Consider the following 27,689-nt stretch of genomic DNA (forward strand, 5'->3'; position numbering starts at 1 on the left):
TAGAATAAGGCTGTAACGTAACAAAATGCGAAAGGGTCTTAACATTCTGAACTGCACTATACGTTAACAGTGAATCCTATTGTCAGTTGTATAATGTAAAGATGTACATGTATCAACCTGACACTCTCTTTTCCTCACCCTGTCTCATTCCTCACCCTCTCCTCTCCCAGGTGTTCTATAGGAAAGCAGACATGGCCATAGGTTCTCTCACCATAAATGAGGAGCGTTCTGAGATCATCGACTTCTCCGTGCCCTTCGTTGAGACGGGCATCAGCGTCATGGTTGCCCGTAGCAATGGGACTGTCTCCCCCTCCGCCTTCCTTGGTGAGATAGTAGGATTGATTAATTGATTGACTTGAGATAATGTAAATATAATTTGATCTGAGGTCGGTTTAGTTTAATTACTCCAATAGCTATCATTAGGATATGGGGAAGACAAGATGATCCTAGATGTGTGCCTAAGAGTAATTTACCTGTTTTGTCGGCTATGATGCCTCTCCCCATGGATGCAGCAGGACCGCTAGCTCCCATGGCAACGCTCAGTGAGCACAAACGTGTGTGTGTGGCCTACTTTACTGAGTTCTGTCTCAGTGGTCTGTTTTTTCTGCTTTAGGAAACTTTAGATTAAAGTTGTATCCCGCAGATATGACTAAATCCCACATAAACCCTGAAACAACAAAATCAAAATGAAAACAAGTTGCTGGATATTTTCCCATGTTAAAATGAATAATTGTATCTCTGCCTCTTCTCTCCCTGATCTTCAAATTACAGTATGTATAATTACCTTGTTTGAGCCTGGCAGTACAAAAGCTAACACGATAACCAAAGGAATGGATTAAGAATCCCATGATTACCGTTAATTCATCTTTAGAGACTATGCAGAAGACATTGTTAGCCATTATTGGCCAGTCCAAAATACCTGAAAAGAAAGATATCTCTCTCCTTCTCTCTTTGCCCTCCCTCCCTCCCCTCCTTGACTCTCATCCTCTCCACTAGAGCCCTATAGCCCAGCGGTGTGGGTGATGATGTTTGTAATGTGCCTGACCGTGGTCGCTGTGACTGTATTCGTGTTTGAGTACTTCAGTCCTGTCGGGTACAACCGAAGCTTGGTCAGTGCCAAAGGTGAGTTGAGACAAACCTGTCTGCTAGCCTGGATTTAGCTCAGAGGGCTAACACAGGAGACCCAGGTTCATACTCAGTTGCCTTTAAATTGTTTAACTTGGGTAAAACGTTTTGGGTAGCCTTCCACAAGCTATCCACAATAAGTTGGGTGGATTTTGGCCCATTCCTCCTGACAGAGCTGGTGTGACTGAGTCAGGTTTGTAAGCCTCCTTGCTCGCACACGCTTTTTCAGTTCTGCCACAAATTTTCTAGTGGATTGAGGTCAGGGCTAATCTAATACCCTGACTTTGTTGTCCTTAAGCCATTTTGCTACAACATTGGAAGATCTTAATCCTCTAGAAAATTTGTGGACAGAACTGAAAAAGCGTGTGCGAGCAAGGAGGCCTACAAACCTGACTCAGTTACACCAACTCTGTCAGGAGGAATGGGCCAAAATTCACCCACCTTATTGTGGGAAGCTTGTGGAAGGGTACCTGAAACGTTTGACCCAAGTTAAACATTTTAAAAGCAATGCTACCAAATACTATTTGAGTGTATGTAAACTTCTGACCCGCTGGGAATGTGATGAAAGAAATACAAGCTGAAATAAATCTTTCTCTCTACTAATATTCTGACATTTCACATTCTTAAAATAAAGTGGTGATCCTAACTGACCTAAGACAGGGAATTTTTATCTGGATGTCAGGAATTTTGAAAAACTGAATTTAAATGTATTTGCCTAAGGTGCATGTAAACTTCTGACTTCAACTGTATATAGACAGAACCAGTCAGAAGGTTGGACACACCTATTCATTCAAGGGTTTTTATTTATTTGTACTATTTTCTGCATTGTAGATTAAAAGTCAAGACATCAAAACTATGAAATAACACATGTGGAATCATGTAATACCCCAAAAATTGTTAAACATATCAAAATATATTTTAGATTTGAGATTCTTCAAAGTAGCCACCCTTTGCCTTGATGACAGCTTTGCACTCTCTTGGCATTCTCTCAACCAGCTACACCTGGAATGCTTTTCCAGTCTTGAAGGAGTTCTCACATATGCTGAGCACTTGTTGGCTGCTCTTCCTTCACTCTGCTGTCCAACTCATCCCAAACCATCTCAATCGAGGCCAGGCCATCTGATACAGCACTCCATCAATCTCCTTGGTAAAATAGCCCATACACATTCTGGAGGTGTGTTTTGGGTCATTTTCCTGTTGAAAAACACCCATTAAGACCAAACCAAATGGGATGGCGTATTTCTGCAGAATGCTGTGGTCGCCATGCTGGTTAAGTGTGCCTTGATTTATAAATAATTCACTGACAGTGTCACCAGCAAAGCATCCCCACACTATCACACCTCATGCTTCACGGTGGGAACCACACACGCGGAGATCATCAATTCACTTACTCTGCGTCTCACAAGGACACAGCGGTTCCAACCAAAAATCTAAAATTTGGACTCATCAGACCAAAGGACAGAATTTCACCAGTTTAATGTCCATTGCTCATGTTTCATGGCCCAGGCAAGTCTCTTCTTCTTATTGGTGTCCTTTAATGGGGGTTTATTTGCAGCACTTTGGCCATGAAGGCCTGATTCACACAGTCTCTTCTGAACAGTTGATGTTGAGATGCGTCTTTTACTTGAACTTTGTGAAGCATTTATTTGTGCTACAATTTCTGAGGCTGGTAACTCTAATGAACTTATCCTCTGCAGCAGAGGTAAGTCTGGGTCTTCCTTTCCTGTGACGGTCCTCATGAGAGCCAGTTTCATCATTAGGCTTGATGGTTTTTGTGACTGCACTTGAAGAAACCTTCAAAGTTCTTGAAATGTTCCAGATTGGCCGACCTTCATGTCTTAAAGTAGTGGTGGACTGTCATTTCTCAAGCTGTTCTTGCCATAATATGGACTTTTACCAAACAGGGCTATCTTCTGTATACCACCCATACCTTGTCACAACATACCCGACTGGCACAATGCATTCCAGGTGACTTTCTCATGAAGCTGGTTGAGAGAATGGCAAGCGTGTACAAAGCTCTCATCAAGGGAAAGTGCGGCTACTTTGAAGAATCTCAAATATAAAATATATTTTGATTTGTTTAACACTGTTTTGGTTACTTCATGATTCCATATGTGTTATTTTGTAGTTGTGATGTCTTCACTATTATTCTACAATGTATAAAATAGTAATAGTAAAGAAAAAACCTGGAATGAGTTGGTGTGTCCAAAGTTTTGACTGGTACTGTATATTTCGGACAACTTGGGGAGCCAAATAAAATCACCCACCGAAGGAAGTCGACCCACGGGCCACCTGTTGGGGTAGCCTGCTTTACAGGTTATGAAACAGAATGTCCTACAGAGAGTCCCCGGGAGACTGTGGGGTATAGCCATACACAAAACGAAGACGGCTATTCAATCCCAGCATGCCGAGATGCCAAAGCTCGCTCTCGTCTCACTGTCTGAAAGGTCACTTCCTGGTTTAATTAACGTTTGTCGCTAGGCTAATCTGACGGAGATGGATGTGGCTCCGCTAAGATGAGCAAGATAGATGGACTTAGGGTGTGTTCCCCAACACGACACACAGCTAGAAGCAGGCTAGCGGCAAGCGCAGTGTTCCCCAACACGACACACAATTAGAGGCTAATGCTGTCTTCCACAACATGATACACACCAGGTGGAGGCAGGCTAATGGCTAACCTTTCAGTGGCTAGGCTAATGCTGAGAGGATCGCTAATGCTGCTGGGTAGAGTGATGGGTTAGGGAACGACCTATGAATAGAAACACTATATAAGTTTGACCTTTTCAGCTCTCTATAAGGCCTAGTAGTGGCCTATAGAAATAAGCTAATTGGAAATTCATGATTCTGTCATCAACAGTATAGGAACATGGACATATAAGGATTATGTTTCATGAAACACATCAACAACACTGAATCTTGGGAGCTTCATTGATCCATTCATCCAATTGGACATCTGCTAATGAGGCTGTTATGATACCTTGGGTTTATTAACCAAACATCTAATCTCCACCTCCCTCTCCTCCCTAACATCCCCCCGCCTCTAACTCTCAATGGTAATGTAAAGTGTTTTGTATTTTGAAAATACAAATGACAGAATTTTTAAAATACAAAATACATTGGAGTGTAGTTCAGCCCAGTGTAATTCAAATCAAAAAATACTCAGAAATAATTCAAATATGTATTTCAAATACACTACCGGTCAAAAGTTTTAGAACACCTACTCATTCAAGGGTTTTTCTTTATTTTTTAAATTATTTTATACATTGTAGAATAATAGTGAAAACATCAAAACAATTAAACAACACATATGGAATCATGTAGTAACCAAAAATTGTTAAACAAATCAAAATATATATTATATTTGAGATTCTTCAAATAGCCACCATTTGCCTTGATGTCAGCTTTGAACATTCTTGGCATTATCTCAACCTGCTTCATGAGGTAGTCACCTGGAATTCATTTCAAGTAACATGTGTGCCTTCTTAAAAGTTAATTTGTGGAATTTCTTTCCTTCTTAATGTGTTTGAGACAATAAGTTGTGTTGTGACAGGGTAGGGGGGTATACAGAAGAATCATATTTGGTAAAAGATCAAGTCCATATTATGGCAAGAACAGCTCTAATAAGCAAAGAGAAATGACAGTCCATCATTACTTTAATTTTAAGACATGAAGGTCAGTCAATATGGAAAATGTTAAGAACTTCGAAAGTTTCTTCAAGTGCAGTCGCAAAAACCATCAAGCTCTATGATGAAACTGCCTCTCATGAGGAACGCCACAGGAATGGAAGACCCAGAGTTATCTCTGCAGAAGAGGATACGCTCATTAGAGTTACCAGCCTCAGAAATTGCAGCCCAAATGAATATTTCACAGAGTTCAAGTAACAGACACATCTCAACATCAACTGTTCAGAGGAGACTGTGTGAATCAGGCCTTCATGGTTGAATTGCTGCAAAGAAACCACTACTAAAGAACACCAATAATAAGAAGAGACTTGCTTGGGCCAAGAAACCTGTGCAATGGACATTAGACCAGTGGAAATTTGTTGTTTGGTCTGGTCCAAATAGGAGATTTTTGGTTCCAACTGCCATGTCTTTGTGAGACGTGGTGTGGGTGAACGGAGGATCTCCGCATGTGTATTTCCCACCATAAAGCATGGAGGAGTAGGTGTTATGGTGTGGGGGTGCTTGGCTGGTGACCAGGCACATTTAACCAGCATGGCTACCGCAGCATTCTGCAGCGATACACCATCCACATCTGGTTTGGGCTTAGTGGGACTATCATTTGTTTTTCAACAGGACAATGACCCAAAACACACCTGCAGGCTGTGTAAGGGCTATTTTACTAAGGAGATTGATGGAGTGCTGCATCAGATGATCTGGCCTCCACAATCACCTGACCTAAACCAAATTGAGATGGTTTGGGATGATTTGGACAGCAGAGTGAAGGAAAAGCAGCCAACAAGTGCTCAGCATATGTGGGAACTCCTTCAAGACTGTTGGACAAGCATTCCAGGTGAAGCTTGTTGAGAGAATGCCAATAGTGTGCAAAGCTATCATCAAGGCAAAGGGTGGCTATTTGAAGAATCTCAAATATAAAATACATTTTGATTGTTCAACACTTTTTTGGTTACAACATGAGTCCACATGTGTTATTTCGTAGTTTTGATGTCTTCACTATTATTCTACAATGTATAAAATAGTAAAAATAAAGAAAAACCCTTGAATGAGTAGGTGTACTAAAACTTTTGACCGGTAGTGTATATGTAATACTGCCCATCTCTGCTCCTTCCCCCCCAGCGCCCGGAGGTCCTACCTTCACCATAGGGAAGTCAGTGTGGCTACTGTGGGGCATCGTGTTCAATAACTCAGTCCCCATTGAGAACCCTAAAGGCACAACCAGTAAGATCATGGTGTTGGTGTGGGCCTTCTTCGCTGTCATCTTCCTGGCCTCCTACACTGCCAACCTGGCTGCCTTCATGATCCAGGAGCAGTACATAGACACTGTGTCTGGACTGTCTGACAAGAAGGTAGGACAACTAATCAATCCCTGAGTCATCCATCAATCCATCCATCCTGATAACTGTCCTCTCTGGGCTCGTCCTGTCAACGATTCTCCCTGTCAGACCATAGCATTTACACACACACACATCCAGGAGCAGTACATAGACACTGTGTCTGGACTGTCTGACAAGAAGGTAGGACAACTAATCAATCCCTGAGTCATCCATCAATCCATCCATCCATCCTGATAACTGTCCTCTCTGGGCTCGTCCTGTCAACGATTCTCCCTGTCAGACCATAGCATTTACACACACACACACACACAACCACACACACACTCTTCGTCATTTGGCTCGTTATTCCTCAGCGTAATCACAGAAGAGGAAAATGGCAAGCGACAAACTTCACTTCAGAGTATGAGAGCGAGAAACAAATAAACAGAGAATAGATACAGAGAGAGAGAGAGAGAAAGCCAGGGCCTCAGGGGATGTGTTGAGACAATATTATATTATTTTCAGACAGTGAACACACACACACAGGATCTTATTGTAGAGAGGTCCATCCATCTTCACAGGGATCTGAAGGTCAATACTAACAGCTTATAATGGAGAGTTTTTATTTACACTTTAATTGAGTTTCATGGCGTCTGGGTTCTGTGTGGTTCTGTCAAAGGTTTCATCCATCCTGCACTCTGAATCCTCTCAACTCTGACCTGACTTGGCCAAACGGCCCTGAGTTGAAGTACTACACTCAAAAAAATGCTGAGTGAACAATCCATTGCTGGGTAAATAGATATTTTTGACCCAGCAGTTGGGGCACTTAGTTGGGTTATTGAGCTATGACCAGATTGGCAGTATGTCTGTTACATATATTTGAAATACATATTCCAATTACTTCTGAGTATTGTGTATTTTGTATTACACTGGGCTGAACAACACAATATAATTTGAGGTAATATACTCTTGAAAGCTGTAATTTCTGTATTTCAAAATACTTTTTTTTTTATAGCGGCTCACAATTTTGTGGTACCCTTTCACCCAACATTGGTATCAGAAGTCTGATGGTGTAACGGCTTTCTAATGGCGAAGGAGAGTCGGACCAAACTGCAGCGTGTCTATTGTGATTCATCTTTAATAAACAAACGTAACACACAACAAAACACTAACACTACAAAACGAAAACCGAAAACAGCCTATACAAGTGTCTACTAACCTCTAACCAGGACATCAAGACACACAGGACAATCACCCACAATACAACCAAAGAATATGGCTGCCTAAATATGGTTCCCAATCAGAGACAACGGTAAACACCTGCCTCTGATTGAGAACCACTTCAGACAGCCATAGACTCTCCTAGAACACCCCACTAAGCTACAATCCCACTATACACACATTCCAAAATCCCAAGACAAAACACACCACAATACAAAAACTCTATGCCACACCCTGGCCTGACCCAATACATGAAGAAAACACAAAATACTTAGACCAGGGCGTGACAGAACCCCCCCCCCTAAGGTGCGGACTCCCGAACGCACCTCAAAACAAATAGGGAGGGTCCGGGTGGGCGTCTGTCCATGGTGGCGGTTCCGGCGCGGGACGTGGACCCCACTCATTAATGTCTTAGTCCCCTCTCCTCGCGTCCCTGGATAGTCCACCCTCGCCGCCGACCATGGCCTAGTAGTCCTCACCCAGAAACCCACTGGATTGAGGAGCAGATCGGGACTGAGGGGCAGCTCGGGACTGAGGCAGCTCGGGACTGAGGGGAAGCTCGGGAGTGAGAGGAAGCTCGGGAGTGAGAGGAAGCTCGGGAGTGAGAGGAAGCTCGGGAGTGAGAGAAAGCTCGGGAGTGAGAGAAAGCTCGGGAGAGAAAGCTCGGGAGTGAGAGGAAGCTCAGGCAGGTTAATGGATCTACCAGATCCTGGCTGGCTGGTGGTTCCGACAGATCCTGGCTGACTGGCGGATCCTGGCTGATCCTGGCTGACTGGCGGATCCTGGCTGACTGGCGGATCCTGGCTGACTGGCGGATCCTGGCTGACTGGCGGATCCTGGCAGATCTGGCGGATCTGGCAGATCTGGCAGATCCTGGCTGACTGGCGGATCCTGACGGACTTGCGGATCCTGGCTGACTAGCGGATCTGGCAGATCCTGGCTGACTGGCAGATCCTGGCTGACTGGCGTATCCTGGCTGACTAGCGGATGTGGCAGATCCTGGCTGACTGGCGGATCCTGGCTGACTAGCGGATCTGGCAGATCCTGGCTGACTGGCGGATCCTGGCTGACTAGCGGATCTGGCAGATCCTGGCTGACTGGCACTTCTGGCGGATCCTTGCTGACTGGCGGATCCTTGCACACTGGCGGATCCTGGCTGAATGGAGGATCTAACTGATCCTGGCAGACTGGCGGCACTGGTGGCGCTGGGCAGACTGGCGGCGCTGGGCAGACTGGTAGCTCAGGCGGCGCTGGGCAGACTGGCGGCACTGGCGGCGCTGGGTAGACGGGTGGCTCAGACGGCGCTGGGCAGACTGGCGGCGCTGGGCAGACTGGCGACGCTGGGCAGACTGGCGACGCTGGGCAGACTGGCGACGCTGGGCAGACTGGCGGCGCTGGGCAGACTGGGAGCACTGGCGGCGCTGGGCAGACTGGCGGTGCTGGGCAGACTGGCGGTGCTGGGCAGACTGGCAGCTCAGGCGGCGCTGGGCAGACTGGCGGCACTGGCGGCGCTGGGCAGACTGGCAGCACTGGCGGCGCTGGGCAGACGGGTGGCTCAGACGGCGCTGGGCAGACGGGTGGCTCAGACGGCGCTGGGCAGACGGGTAGCTCAGACGGCGCTGGGCAGACTGACAGCTCAGACGGCGCTGGGCAGACTGACAGCTCTGGATGCTTCATGCAGGCTGACAGCTCTGGCTGCGCTGAACAGAGGAGTACTGGTGCCTCTGGAATGAGGGGCTCTGGCGCCTCTGGCATGAGCGCCGGACAGGCGGGACGCTCCGGCAGCTCGGACAGGCGGGACAGCGCCGGACAGGCGGGACGCAGCGGCGCCGGCAGCGGCGCCGGACAGGCGGGAGGCTCCGGCAGCGGCGCCGGACAGGCGGGAGGCTCCGGCAGCGCGGACAGGCGGGAGGCTCCGGCAGCGGCGCCGGACAGGCGGGAGGCTCCGGCAGCGGCGCCGGACAGGCGGAGCGCTCCGGCGGGAGGCTCCCGGCAGCGGCGCCGGACAGGCGGGAGGCGGGAGGGGCAGCGCTCGGACGGCGGGAGCGGCGCCGGACAGGCGAGACACACTGTAGGCCTGATGCGTGGTGCTGGCACTGGTGGTAATGAACCGAGGACACGCACAGGAAGCCTGGTGCGGGGAGCTGCTACCGGAGGGCTGGGGTGTGGAGGTGGTACTGGATAGACTGGATCGTGCAGGCGCACTGGAGCTCTTGAGCACCGAGCCTGCCCAACCTTACCTGGCTCGATGCCCACTCTAGCCCGGCCGATACCAGGAGCTGGAATATACCGCACCGGGCTATGCACCCGCACTGGGGACACCGTGCGCACCACTGCATAACAAGGTGCCTGCCCGGTCTCTCTAGCCCCCCGGTAACCACAGGAAGTTAGCGTAGGTCTCCTACCTAGCGTAGCCATACTCCCTGTGAGCCCCCCCCCAATAAATTTTTTGGGCTGACTCTCAGGCTTCCATCCGCTCTGCTGTGCTAGTTCCTCATAATGCCGCCTCTCTGCTTTTGCTGCCTCCAGCTCGGCTTTGGGGCAACAATAATCTCCAGGCTGATCCCAGGGTCCTTTACCGTCCAGTACCTCCTCCCATGTCCATTTCTCCAGGTAGTGCAATCTCTCCCACTGTAGCTGCTGCTGCCTCTGTTGCTTCTCCTGTGGCTCCTGCCTGTTGACACGCTGCTTGGTCCTGTGGTGGGTGATTCTGTAACGGCTTTCTAATGGTGAAGGAGATTCGGACCAAACTGCAGCGTGTCTATTGTGATTCATCTTTAATAAACAAACGTAACACACAACAAAACACTAACACTACAAAACGAAAACCGAAAACAGCCTATACAAGTGTCTACTAACCTCTAACCAGGACATCAAGACACACAGGACAATCACCCACAATACAACCAAAGAATATGGCTGCCTAAATATGGTTCCCAATCAGAGACAACGGTAAACACCTGCCTCTGATTGAGAACCACTTCAAACAGCCATAGACTCTCCTAGAACACCCCACTAAGCTACAATCCCACTATACACACATTCCAAAATCCCAAGACAAAACACACCACAATACAAAAACTCTATGCCACACCCTGGCCTGACCCAATACATGAAGAAAACACAAAATACTTAGACCAGGGCGTGACAGATGGTGCTATGGTGTGATAATAGCATCTGCTAAATGAACTAAATATAAATGTATATGTAAAAATAAACAATTGGAAAGCATGCTGAGTTATTCTAACAAGCTTTCGGTCATTTAGAATTATCCAGAGTGCATGCAGCTAAGGTAGACAAACAACAACATATCACAGTCAAAGCAAGTAAGACGTTTCCACAACCACACAGGATATTGTTGCTGATCGGCTGGCTACTTGCAAATTTAGTTTTGTATTTTAAAATACAAAATACATGGCTTTTAATTCAATGCAATTCTTGCAACGGTATTTTATATTTTTTTATTTTGATACATTGGTCTTTCCGTATTTTGTAATTGTAATTTGTAATTTATTCCCATCCCTGGCAATGACCCAGCAGGCCAGATCAGAATCAAATCAAATCAAATCAAATCAAATTTATTTATATAGCCCTTCGTACATCAGCTGATATCTCAAAGTGCTGTACAGAAACCCAGCCTAAAACCCCAAACAGCAAACAATGCAGGTGTAAAAGCACGGTGGCTAGGAAAAACTCCCTAGAAAGGCCAAAACCTAGGAAGAAACCTAGAGAGGAACCAGGCTATGTGGGGTGGCCAGTCCTCTTCTGGCTGTGCCGGGTAGAGATTATAACAGAACATGACCAAGATGTTAAAATGTTCATAAATGACCAGCATGGTCGAATAATAATAAGGCAGAACAGTTGAAACTGGAGCAGCAGCACAGTCAGGTGGACTGGGGACAGCAAGGAGTCATCATGTCAGGTAGTCCTGGGGCACGGTCCTAGGGCTCAGGTCCTCCGAGAGAGAGAGAAAGAAAGAGAGAATTAGAGAGAGCATATGTGGGGTGGCCAGTCCTCTTCTGGCTGTGCCGGGTGGAGATTATAACAGAACGTGGCCAAGATGTTCAAATGTTCATAAATGACCAGCATGGTTGAATAATAGTAAGGCAGAACAGTTGAAACTGGAGCAGCAGCATGGCCAGGTGGACTGGGGACTGCAAGGAGTCATCATGTCAGGTAGTCCTGGGACATGGTCCTAGGGCCCAGGCCAGTTGAAACTGGAGCAGCAGCATGGCCAGGTGGACTGGGGACAGCAAGGAGTCATCATGTCAGGTAGTCCTGGGGCATGGTCCTAGGGCTCAGGTCCTCCGAGAGAGAGAAAGAAAGAGAGAAGGAGAGAATTAGAGAACGCACACTTAGATTCACACAGGACACCGAATAGGACAGGAGAAGTACTCCAGATATAACAAACTGACCCTAGCCCCCCGACACATAAACTAATGCAGCATAAATACTGGAGGCTGAGACAGGAGGGGTCAGGAGACACTGTGGCCCCATCCGAGGACACCCCCGGACAGGGCCAAACAGGAAGGATATAACCCCACCCACTTTGCCAAAGCACAGCCCCCACACCACTAGAGGGAGAGGTGAAGATCACAGAAGACAGTCACAGAAGACTGGAGGTGTGGCTAAGTAGGGGTGTGGCTTTCAGATAGCTATTTTTGGCCACCCATGAGTGTAAATGTCAGTCAGGTTTGTTTTGTCTGTGGTATTGTCATTGCATTACAATTTTGAGCTGATAGTTGTGTAGCTTTAAAGAGGTGTACATAACAGTATGAGTTCATCAAGAACCTATGCATTTCCAAATATTGGAATTGGTACCCCTGTGTGAAAGTCTTTGAATGAAGATGTTATTCATTTTATATTAGGACAATAAAATGATAGTTATAAGACTTTAAGACACAGCATGAAAGTAAAAAATGACCCATGTTTGGGTAATTCAAAGGCTTCTAGGTTAGCTAGCCAGCTATTGTCGTTCTTTTAACGCAACGTAACGTAATCAACACTGCTAGCTAGCCAGCTAGCCCCCGAATAGCAGCACTGTTGAAACTATCACACTCAACGGAACGACTTGATTAGTGTAGTGTCAACAACGCAGCCACTGCCAGCTAGCCTACAAAGTCAACAGCAGCCACTGCCAGCTAGCCTACCTCAGCAGTACTGTATCATTTTAATCATTTTAGTCAATTAGATTCTTGCTACGTAAGCTTAACATTCTGAACATTCGAGACGTGTAGTCCACTTGTCATTCCAATCTCCTTTGCATTAGCGTAGCCTCTTCTCTAGCCTGTCAACTATGTGTCTGTCTATCCCTGTTCTCTCCTCTCTGCACAGACCATACAAACGCTCCACACCGCGTGGCCGCGGCCACCCTAATCTGGTGGTCCCAGCGCGCACGACCCACGTGGAGTTCCAGGTCTCCGGTAGCCTCTGGAGCTGCCGATCTGCGGCCAACAAGGCAGAGTTCATCTCAGCCTATGCCTCCCTCCAGTCCCTCGACTTCTTGGCACTGACGGAAACATGGATCACCACAGATAACACTGCTACTCCTACTGCTCTCTCTTCGTCCGCCCACGTGTTCTCGCACACCCCGAGAGCTTCTGGTCAGCGGGGTGGTGGCACCGGGATCCTCATCTCTCCCAAGTGGTCATTCTCTCTTTCTCCCCTTACCCATCTGTCTATCGCCTCCTTTGAATTCCATGCTGTCACAGTTACCAGCCCTTTCAAGCTTAACATCCTTATCATTTATCGCCCTCCAGGTTCCCCGGAGAGTTCATCAATGAGCTTGATGCCTTGATAAGCTCCTTTCCTGAGGACGGCTCACCTCTCACAGTTCTGGGCGACTTTAACCTCCCCACGTCTACCTTTGACTCATTCCTCTCTGCCTCCTTCTTTCCACTCCTCTCCTCTTTTGACCTCACCCTCTCACCTTCCCCCCTACTCACAAGGCAGGCAATACGCTCGACCTCATCTTTACTAGATGCTGTTCTTCCACTAACCTCATTGCAACTCCCCTCCAAGTCTCCGACCACTACCTTGTATCCTTTTCCCTCTCGCTCTCATCCAACACTTCCCACACTGCCCCTACTCGGATGGTATCGCGCCGTCCCAACCTTCGCTCTCTCTCCCCCGCTACTCTCTCCTCTTCCATCCTATCATCTCTTCCCTCTGCTCAAACCTTCTCCAACCTATCTCCTGATTCTGCCTCCTCAACCCTCCTCTCCTCCCTTTCTGCATCCTTTGACTCTCTATGTCCCCTATCCTCCAGGCCGGCTCGGTCCTCCCCTCCCGCTCCGTGGCTCGACGACTCATTGCGAGCTCACAGAACAGGGCTCCGGGCAGCCGAGCGGAAATGGAGGAAAACTCGCATCCCTGCGGACCTGGCATCCTTTCACTCCCTCCTCTCTACATTTTCCTCCTCCTGTCTCTGCTGCTAAAGCCACTTTCTACCACTCTAAATTCCAAGCATCTGCCTCTAACCCTAGGAAGCTCTTTGCCACCTTCTCCTCCCTCCTGAATCCTCCTCCCCCCCCCCCCTCCTCCCTCTCTGCAGATGACTTCGTCAACCATTTTGAAAAGAAGGTCGACGACATCCGATCCTCGTTTGCTAAGTCAAACGACACCGCTGGTTCTGCTCACACTGCCCTACCCTGTGCTCTGACCTCTTTCTCCCCTCTCTCTCCAGATGACATCTCGCGTCTTGTGACGGCCGGCCGCCCAACAACCTGCCCGCTTGACCCTATCCCCTCCTCTCTTCTCCAGACCATTTCCGGTGACCTTCTCCCTTACCTCACCTCGCTTATCAACTCATCCCTGACCGCTGGCTACGTCCCTCCCGTCTTCAAGAGAGCGAGAGTTGCACCCCTTCTGAAAAAACCTACACTCGATCCCTCCGATGTCAACAACTACAGACCAGTATCCCTTCTTTCTTTTCTCTCCAAAACTCTTGAACGTGCCGTCCTTGGCCAGCTCTCCCGCTATCTCTCTCAGAATGACCTTCTTGATCCAAATCAGTCAGGTTTCAAGACTAGTCATTCAACTGAGACTGCTCTTCTCTGTATCACGGAGGCACTCCGCACTGCTAAAGCTAACTCTCTCTCCTCTGCTCTCATCCTTCTAGACCTATCGGCTGCCTTCGATACTGTGAACCATCAGATCCTCCTCTCCACCCTCTCCGAGTTGGGCATCTCCGGCGCGGCCCATGCTTGGATTGCGTCCTACCTGACAGGTCGCTCCTACCAGGTGGCGTGGCGAGAATCTGTCTCCTCACCACGCGCTCTCACCACTGGTGTCCCCCAGGGCTCTGTTCTAGGCCCTCTCCTATTCTCGCTATACACCAAGTCACTTGGCTCTGTCATAACCTCACATGGTCTCTCCTATCATTGCTATGCAGACGACACACAATTAATCTTCTCCTTTCCCCCCTCTGATGACCAGGTGGCGAATCGCATCTCTGCATGTCTGGCAGACATATCAGTGTGGATGACGGATCACCACCTCAAGCTGAACCTCGGCAGTTTGGAGCTGCTCTTCCTCCCGGGGAAGGACTGCCCGTTCCATGATCTCGCCATCACGGTTGACAACTCCATCGTGTCATCCTCCCAGAGCGCTAAGAACCTTGGCGTGACCCTGGACAACACCCTGTCGTTCTCAACTAACATCAAGGCGGTGGCCCGTTCCTGTAGGTTCATGCTCTACAACATCCGCAGAGTACGACCCTGCCTCACACAGGAAGCGGCGCAGGTCCTAATCCAGGCACTTGTCATCTCCCGTCTGGATTACTGCAACTCGCTGTTGGCTGGGCTCCCTGCCTGTGCCATTAAACCCCTACAACTCATCCAGAACGCCGCAGCCCGTCTGGTGTTCAACCTTCCCAAGTTCTCTCACGTCACCCCGCTCCTCCGCTCTCTCCACTGGCTTCCAGTTGAAGCTCGCATCCGCTACAAGACCATGGTGCTTGCCTACGGAGCTGTGAGGGGAACGGCACCTCAGTACCTCCAGGCTCTGATCAGGTCCTACACCCAAACAAGGGCACTGCGTTCATCCACCTCTGGCCTGCTCGCCTCCCTACCACTGAGGAAGTCCAGTTCCCGCTCAGCCCAGTCAAAACTGTTCGCTGCTCTGGCCCCCCAATGGTGGAACAAACTCCCTCACGACGCCAGGACAGCGGAGTCAATCACCACCTTCCGGAGACACCTGAAACCCCACCTCTTTAAGGAATACCTAGGATAGGATAAAGTAATCCTTCTCACCCCCCTTAAAAGACTTAGATGCACTATTGTAAAGTGGCTGTTCCACTGGATGTCATAAGGTGAAAGCACCAATTTGTAAGTCGCTCTGGATAAGAGCGTCTGCTAAATGACTTAAATGTAAATGTAATAGCCTATTGAGAGTGTGGCTTTCAGATAGTTATTTTAGGCCACCCGTGAGAGTAAATGTCATTCCTGTTCATCATGTTAAATTTGTACACTGCAAATTAAAATGTTGCTTAATGAATGACATTATATCAAAGTGGTACCCTTCCCAGCATTTAAGGCACTCATACACTTTGAAAGCCTTATTAAAATACAAAAGTGTCAGTACTCAACCTTACAATATTTTGACAATACAACAGACCAGATGATCTGGGATGACATTTACACTCATGGGTGGCCAAAAATAACTTGCCTAAAGCCATGCCCCTACTAAGCCATGCTTCCAGTCTTCTGATCTGACCCGGTGGATCATAGCCAGGGATGGGCATAAATTACAAACTACAAAATACAACTACAAAATATCCTAAAGACCAATGTATCAAAATAAAATATAATATACTTTTTCAAAGTACTGTATTTAATTGAAATACATGTACTGTGCCTTCAGAAAGTATTCACACCCTTGACTTATTACACATTTTATTACTAAGTGGGATTAAAATGGATTTGTCTTTTTCTGTCAACAGTCTACACAAAATACTCTAATGTCAAAGTGGAAGAAAAATTTGAGCATTTGTAAAACAAATCATGAAAACAAAAACACAAATATATTTTGATTAAATAAGTATTCAACCCCCTGAGTCAATACATGTTAGAATCAAGCATACCCATAACATGATGCAGCCACCACTATGCTTGGAAATATGGAGAGTGGTACTCAGTAATGTATTGTATTGGATTTGCCCCAAACATAAAATGTTCTATTCAGGACAAAAAGTTAATTGCTTAGCCATATTTTTTGCAGTATTACTTTAGTGCCTTGTTGCAAACAGGATTCATGTTTTGGAATACATTTATTCCATACAGGCTTTGTTCTTTTCATTCTGTCAATTAGGATAGTATTGTGGAGTAACTACAATGTTGTTGATCCATCCTCAGTTTTCTCCTATCACAGCCATTAAACTCTGTAACTGTTTTAAAGTCACCATTGGCCTGCAACCAGTCAAAATCTATTTAGCAGTCAGTACTGTTACAGTTTTTCTCAATTGCTAAAACACTAAAACCCATTGGCTGAACAAAGTTCTCAGTTGCCTGGACTCATTTAGCTAATTATGCAGTCTGTTGTCAATACCTGAAACCATTTCACATGGTAAAACACAATTTGCAGATCGCACATAGACTTTTCAGCAAAACTCTAAACACATTCTCATTCTCAAAACACATTCTGCATTCTAATGGACATGTCATCCATACTGGTTAACACAAGTGGCAACAACCAAATACAAATAGAGAACATATGTCATTGATTGAACACAACCACTCAATATAGATTTAACCTGTTTCAAATGATGCGACACAACCAATATAAGCCAGTTCAGAGAGCAAACAGGTTGTTGAAGGTGGGAAGGAGAAAGTCTGAGAATGGATACTGTAGTACAGTGCATTGTAGGCTGTGTACTGTACAATGGACAAATTATATGGCCCTGAACATTGCGCTTACGTTTTTTAATACACAAACCTGTTTTTACTTTGTCATTATGGGGTATTGTGTGTAGATTGATGAAGAAAAAAACGATTTAATCAATATCAGAATAAGGTTGTAATGTAACAAAATGTGGAAAAGGTCAAGGGCTCTGAAATACCACATTGGAGTGTTGTTCAGACCAGTGTAATACAAAATACAACATTTTCAGAAGTACACTATATGACCAAAAGTATGTGGTATCTGCTCGTCAAACATCTCATTCCAAAATCATGGGCATTAATATGGAGCTGGTCCCCCTTTGCTGCTGTAACAGCCTCCACTCATCTGGAAGACTTTCTACTAGATGTTGAAACATTGCTGCGGGAACTTGCATCCATTTAGCCACAAGCATTCGTGAGGTCGGCACTGATGTTGGGCGATTAGGCCTGGCTCGCAGTCGCCGTTCCAGTTTATCCCAAAGGTGTTAGATGGAGTTGAGGTCAGGGCTTCGTGCAGGCCAGTCAAGTTCGACAAACCATTTCTGTATGGACCTCGCTTTGGTAGTGAGTGTTGCAACCGAGGACAGATATTTTTACGCACTATGCGCTTCAGCGGTCCTGTTCGGTGAGCTACGTGGTTCAGCCATTGTTGCTCCTAGATGTTTCCATTTTACAAAAGCAGCACTTACATTTGACCAGGGAAACTCTAGCAGGGCAAAAAATTGACAAACTGACTTGTTGGAAAGGTGGCATCCTATGACATTAAGGCCATTCTACTGCCAATGTTTGTCTATGGAGATTTCATGGCTGTGTGCTTGATTTTATACTCCTGTCAGCAACAGATGTGGCTCAAGTAGCCAAATCCACTAATTTGAAGGGGTGTCAACATACTTTTGTATATATAGTGTGATTAAAATACATATTTGAAATACGTGTAATAGAAATAATTCCCATCTCTGATTTAATTTTTTAATTTTATAAAATTATTTATTACAAAAAGCACAAGGAAGGGGTAACATTAAAGTATTAGAACATGAAGGACAGACAATACAGCATCAAACATGTATCAGTCTTTCCGCAACAGAGCCATCCTTATGTGTGAGGGTGCGTGTGCTTGATAGCGATATACATTATATTTCAGTTTCCCCAATAGCTGTCGCTCAACCATTCGAGAACCCCCCTCAGCCTCCCCCCAGCCCCCCTCAGCCCCCCGGAAGAATAAAAATTAAAAATACAATTAATTCCATTCCCCACCCTCAAGAACCCCTCAATGCACCAACAAGCAAGAGAATTAACTAATGAGAAAAAAGGAAAAGACAGACTAAAACAGCAAACAACAATGCAATAAATAAATTAAAATACATTAAAATACATTAAAATACATTAAAATACAAAGGACATCAAGGACAACTGAAATCATAACAGCAATGCCAACTGTATATGTTTGTGTGCATGTCTGGCACTATTACATGTATGTGTGTGTTCTTGTATGCGTTCATTTGAATTAGAGTCTGTGTATATATCTACAAACACCTGCACGGCATCAGACTCAGGCAAACTGGCATTAGTTGTAAAAACACTGCCACTTAGTGTCATTCAAATGTACTTTTATTATGTTTTATTTGGACTTGATTTCCTTTCTCTTTATCATTCTCTCTCTCACACAGCAACTCCACTCCCACTTGACCCTATTCCACATACCAACCCTCAGCTTCCCTCAGCCCATCCCATCTATCTCTGCTGGCCACCCACTTCGTGTCTCTACGCAACACATATCTTTCAACTATGCTATGATGTTTAACGTACAATTTCAATCTATCTAATCAAATAGAAACTACAGACTGCGTGTTGAAGATAAATACTTTTACTAAGAGTATTAGTATATTAGTAATTGACTGACCTGGTCTCTCCAGATCTCCCAACAGTACTATTTCTAGCATTAATTTTAGATCAATGCTATGCATTTTCAGCCATTCCTGAACCTGAAACCAGCAACAGGCTACCTGAGGGCAATACCAAAATAAATTGTCTATTGATTCTGTATCCTCACAACAAAATCTGCAGAGCTTCGATGATTTTATTCCCCAAATATTCAACATTTTGTTGGTGGCAAGAATTCTATATAATAATTCTAGGTGAAAAGCACGAAGTCTTGAGTCTTGCGTTGTTTTATATATCAACTCATGCACCCTGTACCATGGAATCGGTACATCAAAAATCTCTTCCCAACTAATTTGAAATCTGTCTGGCACAGTTGTCAACATCCTGGTCCTCAAATGAAACTTGTATACTTTCCTATTTATGCTATTTATTCCTCCGCCAGTTTTGATCCTTTATATTGGGCAGACAGACCAGTTCCCTACCTCCTCCCGCTGCCACTCGCCTCCTCCATTTTTGGGGCAATGCTGTAATCAATTGGTTGTACTCTTGGATTGAGCAGATCTTCCCGTACAATTCTGATAACTCCATGAAGGACATAACTCTACAATTCCAATTTACAATATAATTTAAGAACAAAATAACCTTCTCAAACATCTTTCCCATAAATACAAATCTTATCAAATCTTATCAACCAGCACATTTGAGTTCAGCCATAATATTTGTTGTGATATTTGTTTGACCCATCTCTGATTTTAGCTAAATACTGCAGCATCAAGAACCCAACCTGGCTCTGGCAATGTGTTCTTAAATGACCCAACTGCTGGGTCAAAATAATCCAACATGTGTTCTGTCCTATATTTACCCAAATTGAGTTGTTTTTAAAGCAGCGTTTTTTTTTAGAGTGTGGTAGACTGAACTCAATCAATCAATCAAATGTATTTATAAAGTCCTTTTTTACATCAGCCGATGTCGCAAAGTGCTTACACAGAAACCCAGCCTAAAACCCCAAACAGCAAGCAATACAGATGTAGAAGCACGGTGGCTAGGAAAAACTCCCTAGAAAGGCAGGAACCTAGGAAGAAACCTAGAGAGGAACCAGGCTCTGAGGGGTGGCCAGTCATCTTCTGGCTATGCCGGGTGGAGATTATAACAGTACATGGCCAAGATGTTCAAATGTTCATAGATGACCAGCAGGGTCAAATAATAATAATCATAGTGGTTGTAGAGGGTGAAACAGGGCAGCACCTCAGGAGTAAATGTCAGTTGGCTTTTCATAGCCGATCATTCAGAGTTAGAGACAGCAGGTGCGGTAGAGAGAGAGAGTCGAAAACAGCAGGTCCGGGCTAACAGCAGGTCCGGGCAATCTATGGCTATTGAATTGACTCAAAAATAATGGCCTTGAATTATATCAAATCTACTCAAATTGAAAAGGGTAGAATGACATTCAATCAAATTAAATTGAATTGAGTGGAACTGCATTTATTTGAATCAGTTTGAAATTAATAGGACGGCTCTGAATTAGATCTCATTGAACTGAATCTCCTCTCCTCATCACTTCCTACAGTTCCAGAAGCCTCAGGAGCACTACCCTCCATTCCGTTTTGGTACGGTCCCTAACGGCAGTACAGAGAGGAACATCAGAAGTAACTACCCTGACATGCATGCACACATGGTCAAATACAACCAGAAAGGAGTGGAGGATGCCCTCAACAGCCTCAAGACAGGGTAAGAAAAATGCACTGCGCTTAACACTGAACACTCCTCCAGCTCTCAACTCTAACCCTCATCCCAATGACCTCAAAATAAATTACAGTCCATTAACCCAAAAATTGGATTTAGTCCCATTTACTGGAAGGAGTTCTATTTGGCTCCCTGTGCATCTACTTTATAACTCATTCCTAATATAATCTGGAGATTTATTACATCACTGTCTGATTATCTTTTGTGTCATTCAATAGGAAGCTGGACGCATTCATCTATGATGCTGCGGTGTTGAACTACATGGCAGGGAAGGATGAGGGCTGTAAGCTTGTGACTATCGGCTCTGGGAAAGTGTTTGCCACGACAGGCTATGGTATAGCCCTGCAGAAAGATTCCAGATGGAAACGACCCATTGACCTGGCCTTGCTGCAGTTCCTGGGAGACGGTGTGCTACTGCAAACACATACGCGCACGCGCACACACGCACGCACACAGCCTGTAGAGCTGGCACTTCTCCATTTGTTGATGACAGTGTGTGCAGCAGCACCAGGGGTGAAGCTTAGAGAGAGAGAGTTAATATCCTTCCTCACAGTAGGGAGGTGTGAGGATGATAACCATTATGGGCACACACACTCATACAGTAGGAGTTAATATCCGCTATCACAGTAGGATCGTAGGAACCACAGGGAGGTGTTAGAGATATCATGAGTGCAGTGTTGGGAATACAAACTATACAACACACACACACACATACAGACACAGAAAAGGTTTCTTATATAGGTATAACAGGAGCTTCAGTACAATTACCCATCTGTGGTCATACTGATACGGTAGAATAATGGAAGTCGTCTGTTGTTCACTGCTAACCCCAATTTGTAAGTCATAAATAATGCCTCAATAGACTACCCTTATTTGAAAGAAAGCTAAAGCAGCTGAATCTGACTAGTTATTCACTTGTGAGTCCAGTCCCTCCTCAAGGGGATTATGACCATGGCCCTCTCTTCTCCTCTCTCCCAGGTGACACCCAGCGCTTGGAGACGGTCTGGCTGTCAGGCATCTGTCAGAATGAGAAGAACGAGGTGATGAGTAGTAAGCTGGACATAGATAACATGGCCGGGGTCTTCTACATGCTACTGGTGGCCATGGGGCTCAGTCTCTTGGTGTTTGCCTGGGAACATCTACTCTACTGGAAACTACGCAAGAAACTAGACAAGTCTCCTCGCATGGACTTCCTGCTCGCTATCAGCAGGGTGAGAGAGGTTTAGAAAGAGAGAGAGGATGTGTGGCCAATGTATGAAGCCTGATATGAGCTCTTAGTACTGTTTACACCGCCTATCATTTCAATGACTACATTATCATCTGCCAGCTATAGTTATAATGAGCACGAACCACAGTTACAATTCCAGCTCAAGATTAGTGTTAATCAACAACCAATCTATGTAAATAAAGCGTGGTTGTTGTCGAGAGGAGAGGCAGGAGCAAGGAAGGAATAACATTACCAGCCAAAAATCTATAGACCCAACTCCAACACCACTCTTACAAAGAGTGTGTGTGTGTACGTCCTGCTCTAGCAGAGTGTAATTGCAGAGTTGTGCCTGTATCAGGGCTTATCAGATTTGCAGCTAAATGACTATCTGATAATTAATCCCTACGGGGGCCCCTGAGGGCCAAATTAATTTGGGCTTTGTCAGTTTTTCAGTCGACTGTGAACAGGGCAGTCAGGAGACTCAGCTCTCTGTTTGCTGATGCAGTATGAGTCTATTTGCTCAGAAAGTGTGTTCAGTGTGTGTGTGTGTGGATGTGTGTTCATTGTGTGTGTGTGTGTGTGTGTGTGTGTGTGTGTGTGTGTGTGTGTGTATTTGTTTAGCTATAGGCAGTGTTGTAATACTCAAGACAGGTCTCGATCTCGAGTCCGGTATCGAGACCACATTGAGTGTTGGTCATTCCATTCAGCCAGGCCAAATATTCTTCAAACATGAATACAGCATGATAACAGCCTTCATATCTATTATAGACATGTTTGCGCAGTGGCAAACCTATAGGCCTTCAGTGTCTGACAGGTTTCTGATTCTGAATGGACATCAACTGTAATAACAGCGCACTCATGTAGGGGAGTGCACTTTTTGTAGAACACAAAGTAGTGGAGGCTATAGCAGATATAAACCATACACCTACTTTTCTTTCAGTGGGCATTGCATAAACTCACTTATTAATCCCTACTGATGCATGTCAAAGTAGTGTAGTGGAGGTATGCGACTTATCAATGATGTGGTACAATAGAGAAATCGTGCACAAAAGAAGCCTCCACAATTGCAAAGCATGTGAAATATATTCACATGTGCGCCGCGCAAACAGCCTAGTTTCAGCAGAATATCATCTGCAGGTAGCAAGAGCGTGCAGCACTCAACTTTTTTTGGCATGGAGCAGCTCAGAGAAGAATGACATTGGTAGCCGGTAAATGCTGACTAATGAAACAATGGGTATGCAAACCAGCTAATGAAAAGGTTTAGTCTGAAGTGTTGAGTAGTAGGCTATTTGTCAGTGGTGTAAAAAGTACCCAATTGACATACTTGAGTAAAAGAGGAACATACCTTAATAGAAAATGACTCAAATTAAAGTGAAAGTCACCCAGTAAAATCCTACTTGAGTAAAAGTATTTAGTTTTAAATATACTTAAGTTTCAAAAGTAAATGTCATTGCTAAAATAATTATACTTAAGAATCACAAGTAAAAGTATAAATCACTTCAAATTCCTTCTATAAAGCAATCCAGGCGGCACAATTTTCATGTTTCTTGAAATTACAGATAGCCAGGGGGCACGCTCCAACACTCAGACATCAATTACAAATTAAGCATGTGTAGGGATGACCAGCGACGTTCTCTTGATATGTGTGTGAATTAGACCATTTTCTTTTCGGAATGTAGTGAAGTAAAAGTTGTCAAAAATATAAATAGTAGAGTAAAGCTACCCCCAAAAACGACTTAATAATGCGATTGCATTAAGAACCAGTGTATCTTTAATTATATGTAGTAGAACATGTATCTTTAGTCAAAGTTTATGATGAGTATTTCTGTTATCTGGCGTAGCTTTCTATAATTCCTCCGGATATTTTGGAGGATTTTCTGAACATGGCGTCAATGTAAAACGAGATGTATGGTAAAATATAAAATGCATATTATCGAACAAAACATAAATGTACTGTGTAACATGTCATATGACTGTCATCTGATGAAGATTTTCAAGAGGTTAGTGATAGATTTTTTTTTAAATCCTGCTTTTGTGATTTTTATCTTTTGCTGGAAAAAATGGCTACGTTTTTTCTTTGGTTTGGTGCTGGTCTAACAAAAATATATGTTGTGTTTTCGCCGTAAAACATTTTAAAAATCTGACACGCTGGGTAGATGAACAAGGTGTTTATCTTTCATTTGAGGTATTGGACTTGTTAATGTGTGGAGGTTAAATATTTCAAAAGAATATTTTTGCATTCCCCGCGCCACCTTTTCAGCTGAACGGGGGGTGGAGTTCCCATAGGGGAACCCATCGCCTCAACAGGATTTAACGTTACGGAAAAAGCCTAACATTGCAATAATCTGAGACGGCGCTCAGACGTAACAATATTTCTCCGCCATGTTGGAGTCAACAGAAATACAAAATTACAACATAAATATTCCCTTACCTTTGATGATCTTTCATCAGAATGTAGTGCAAGGAGTCCTAGTTCAACAATAAATCATTTTGCTTCATAATGTTCAATTCTAGTGTCCAAGTAGCAGCATTTGCTACCACTTTCAGCTCACATGCCCAAAAAATGACTTCTGGTCCAGGATAACTTTGCATGAAAACTTCCAAAACTTCCAAAAGACATATTACAGGTCGAAGAAACTGGTCAAACTAAGTGCAGAATCAATCTTCAGGATGTTATAATCATATATATCCAATAGCATTCCAACCGGATCATTCGTTTTCATCTGGGGCTGATTGGAACAGTCATAGCACTCAAAGACAAATGCGCCACAACAAAATGGCATTCTTTTGCGACACCGACTACTTTCCTTCCCATTAGGTAAAAGTTCACAGCAAATGCTCAATTACACTTTCTACTGAATGAGGACATCTAGTGGAAGACGTAGGAAGTGTTTCCAGATCCATAACTTGTTGGGAAGGGAGCGGGCGATGACGTAAAAGTTGCCCCAACTTTCAGGATTTCAAAACTTGTTTGGAAGATTGCCTGCCCTGTGAGTTCTGTTATACTCACAGACATAATTCAAACGGTTTTAGAAACTTCAGAGTGTTTTCTATCCAATATTAATAATAATATGCATATATTAGCAATTTAGGACAAATTTTGATGCAGTTCACTATGGGCACGCAATTCATCCAAAGTGGAAATACTGCCCCCTATCTCTAACTGGTTTTAAGTAGTACTTTAGAGTATTTTTACTTAAGTACTTTACACCACTGCTATTTGTGATGCGCAATTGTCATCATGCGCTGTTTGCATCAGGGGCATAGACATGGATGGACCTAGGTGGACAGAGGCCCACCTACTGGGGAGCCCACCCAATCAGACTGATGTGGTTTAAGCATTGTTGTGGACAATATTTTTTAACATTTTTTATTTAAAATAAGTGTGATTGAGAGTGAGAACCGGAAAAATCTATAGGAAAACTTTTACAAAAACTAGATATTTCACACCAGGGTGCCTTTACTTCGCTGGGTGGGCCGTTTGGGAACTTTTGGCAAAATGTTTTTATACCCACTTCTCCAGGCACCATTACATAGGGCCAATGGAAAGACAACAGTCACATGCAGCATGTGGATAAAGGATAAGCATTCCATAAACTCAGGCAAAATAAGCCAGTAGGTCCCAATCATAACATTACAAAACACAACCATTAACCAATTCCCAATTGAAAGGTACAACTACTCCTTCCCATTGCAAAACAAATATCACGTTTAGCACACAAAGTAACCGGTGACCTAAACTATTCAGATATGAAACAAACAGACAATCATAATATCAGTAAAAAGATAAAATTCCCAGTTTATGCTACAAAACCAACTTTATACGAGGTTTAAAAGATCTATTTGACTCAATGTTCCATGATGTACACTAAGACATTGTTGTCAGAATAGATGGATGCAGTTCAGTGCATGATTAATATAATTCCCCAATACATTTCCTGGTCGTCCCAAAATTTTGCTATCATGTTGTAAATCACAGCTGGCCTGGTACATTGTTTGCTGGCACCATTCGGGATGCGCTGTTTCAGTTTCAATTATTCTGGACAAAAACTGATGACATGAAGTACTATAAAACCTCTTTGGGCTGAAATCCCGCTAATGTGATCGATATGACAACAGCCAGTGAAAGTGCAGTGCGCCAAATTCAAAACAACAGAAATCCCATAATTAAAATTCCTCAAACATACCAGTATTTTACACCATTTTAAAGATACACTTGTTAATTCCACCACAGTGTCCGATTTCAAAAAGGCTTTAGAGCGAAAGCAAATCAAAAAATGATGTTAGGTCAGAGCCAAGTCACAGAAAAACACAGCCATTTTTCCAGCCAAAGAGAGGAGTCACAAAAAGCAAAAATATAGATACAATTAACCTGTTACTCCTACCCTCTACTTTTTCAAACATTCTGTTAAAAATCGCGCAACATTTCAGCGCCCTGCTACTCATGCCAGGAATATAGTATATGCATATGATTAGTATGTGTGGATAGAAAACACTCAGACGTTTCTAAAACTGGTTAAATCACTGCTGTGGCTTTACCAGAACGGGAGTTTAATCGAAAAGTGCAGGAAAACCTGATCACAGAAAATGGAAATAAATATCCTTGCGCCACTTCCAGCATTTGTTAAAAGTGAACCGAATTACATAAGACCGAGGTTTCAACGCCCACAGCTTCCACACGTTGTCTAGAGTCTTGTCATTTGATTCAGCTTTGATTCTTGGTTGAACCGAATCAAGGGAACCACTTACCTCCAGTCTCCGCCCAGATAATTTGGTAGAGCTCTCTCCTGAAATTTTTTTCAAGACGACAGCTAATGATTTTACATCGCCTCCTGATGAATTTTATTGCTTATTAACGTGTACTAATACCTAAAGTTGCATTACGAAAGTATTTCGAAGTGTTTTGTGAAAGTTTATCGTCGACTTTTTGAATTTTAAAAAATGACGTTACGTTATGAAACGCTGTTTTTTTTTCGTTGATCACACAGTCTACATATAACGATATCTAGGCTATATATGGACCGATTTAATCGAAAAAAAGACCCAATAGTGATTATGGGACATCTAGGAGTGCCAACAAAGAAGATGGTCAAAGGTAATGAATGTTTTCTATTTTATTGTGCGGTTTGTGTAGCGCCGAATATGCTAATTATTTTGTTTACGTCCCCTGCGGGTCTTTTGTGGTGTTACATGCTATCAGATAATAGCTTCTCATGCTTTCGCCGAAAAGCATTTTAAAAATCGGACTTGTTGCCTGGATTCACAACGAGTGTAGCTTTAATTCAATACCCTGCATGTGTATTTTAATGAACGTTTGAGTTTTAACTAATACTATTAGCATTTAGCGTAGCGCATTTGCATTTCCAGAGCTCTAAATGGGACGCAAGCGTCTCAGTAGGAGCAAGAGGTTAATCACTAACCTTTGATGATCTTCATCAGATGACACTCATAGAACTTCATGTTACACAATACATGTATTTTTTGTTCGATAAAGTTAATATTTATATCAAAAAATCTCAATTTACATTGGCGCGTTACGTTTAGTATTTCCAAAACATCAGGTGATTTTGCAGAGAGCCACATCAATTTACAGAAATACTCCTAATAAACATTGATAAAAGATACAACTATTATGCACGGAATA

At 44.3% G+C, this 27,689-nt stretch overlaps 1 protein-coding gene across 1 annotated transcript in view; it reads left to right on the forward strand.

Moving 5' to 3' along the window:
- The window catches only part of LOC115144568 (glutamate receptor ionotropic, NMDA 2C-like), a 95,677-nt gene that overhangs the window by 59,873 nt on the left and 8,115 nt on the right, over positions 1-27,689 (forward strand). The window contains exons 10-15 of the mRNA XM_065002300.1: positions 171-324; positions 997-1,122; positions 5,922-6,151; positions 20,663-20,823; positions 21,057-21,244; positions 21,817-22,049. Of these exons, the coding sequence (XP_064858372.1) occupies positions 171-324; positions 997-1,122; positions 5,922-6,151; positions 20,663-20,823; positions 21,057-21,244; positions 21,817-22,049 (1,092 nt within the window). The remainder of the gene's footprint in view (positions 1-170; positions 325-996; positions 1,123-5,921; positions 6,152-20,662; positions 20,824-21,056; positions 21,245-21,816; positions 22,050-27,689) is intronic.

The sequence above is a fragment of the Oncorhynchus nerka genome, linkage group LG16, assembly GCF_034236695.1.
Source record: "Oncorhynchus nerka isolate Pitt River linkage group LG16, Oner_Uvic_2.0, whole genome shotgun sequence".
Classification (NCBI taxonomy): domain Eukaryota; kingdom Metazoa; phylum Chordata; class Actinopteri; order Salmoniformes; family Salmonidae; genus Oncorhynchus; species Oncorhynchus nerka.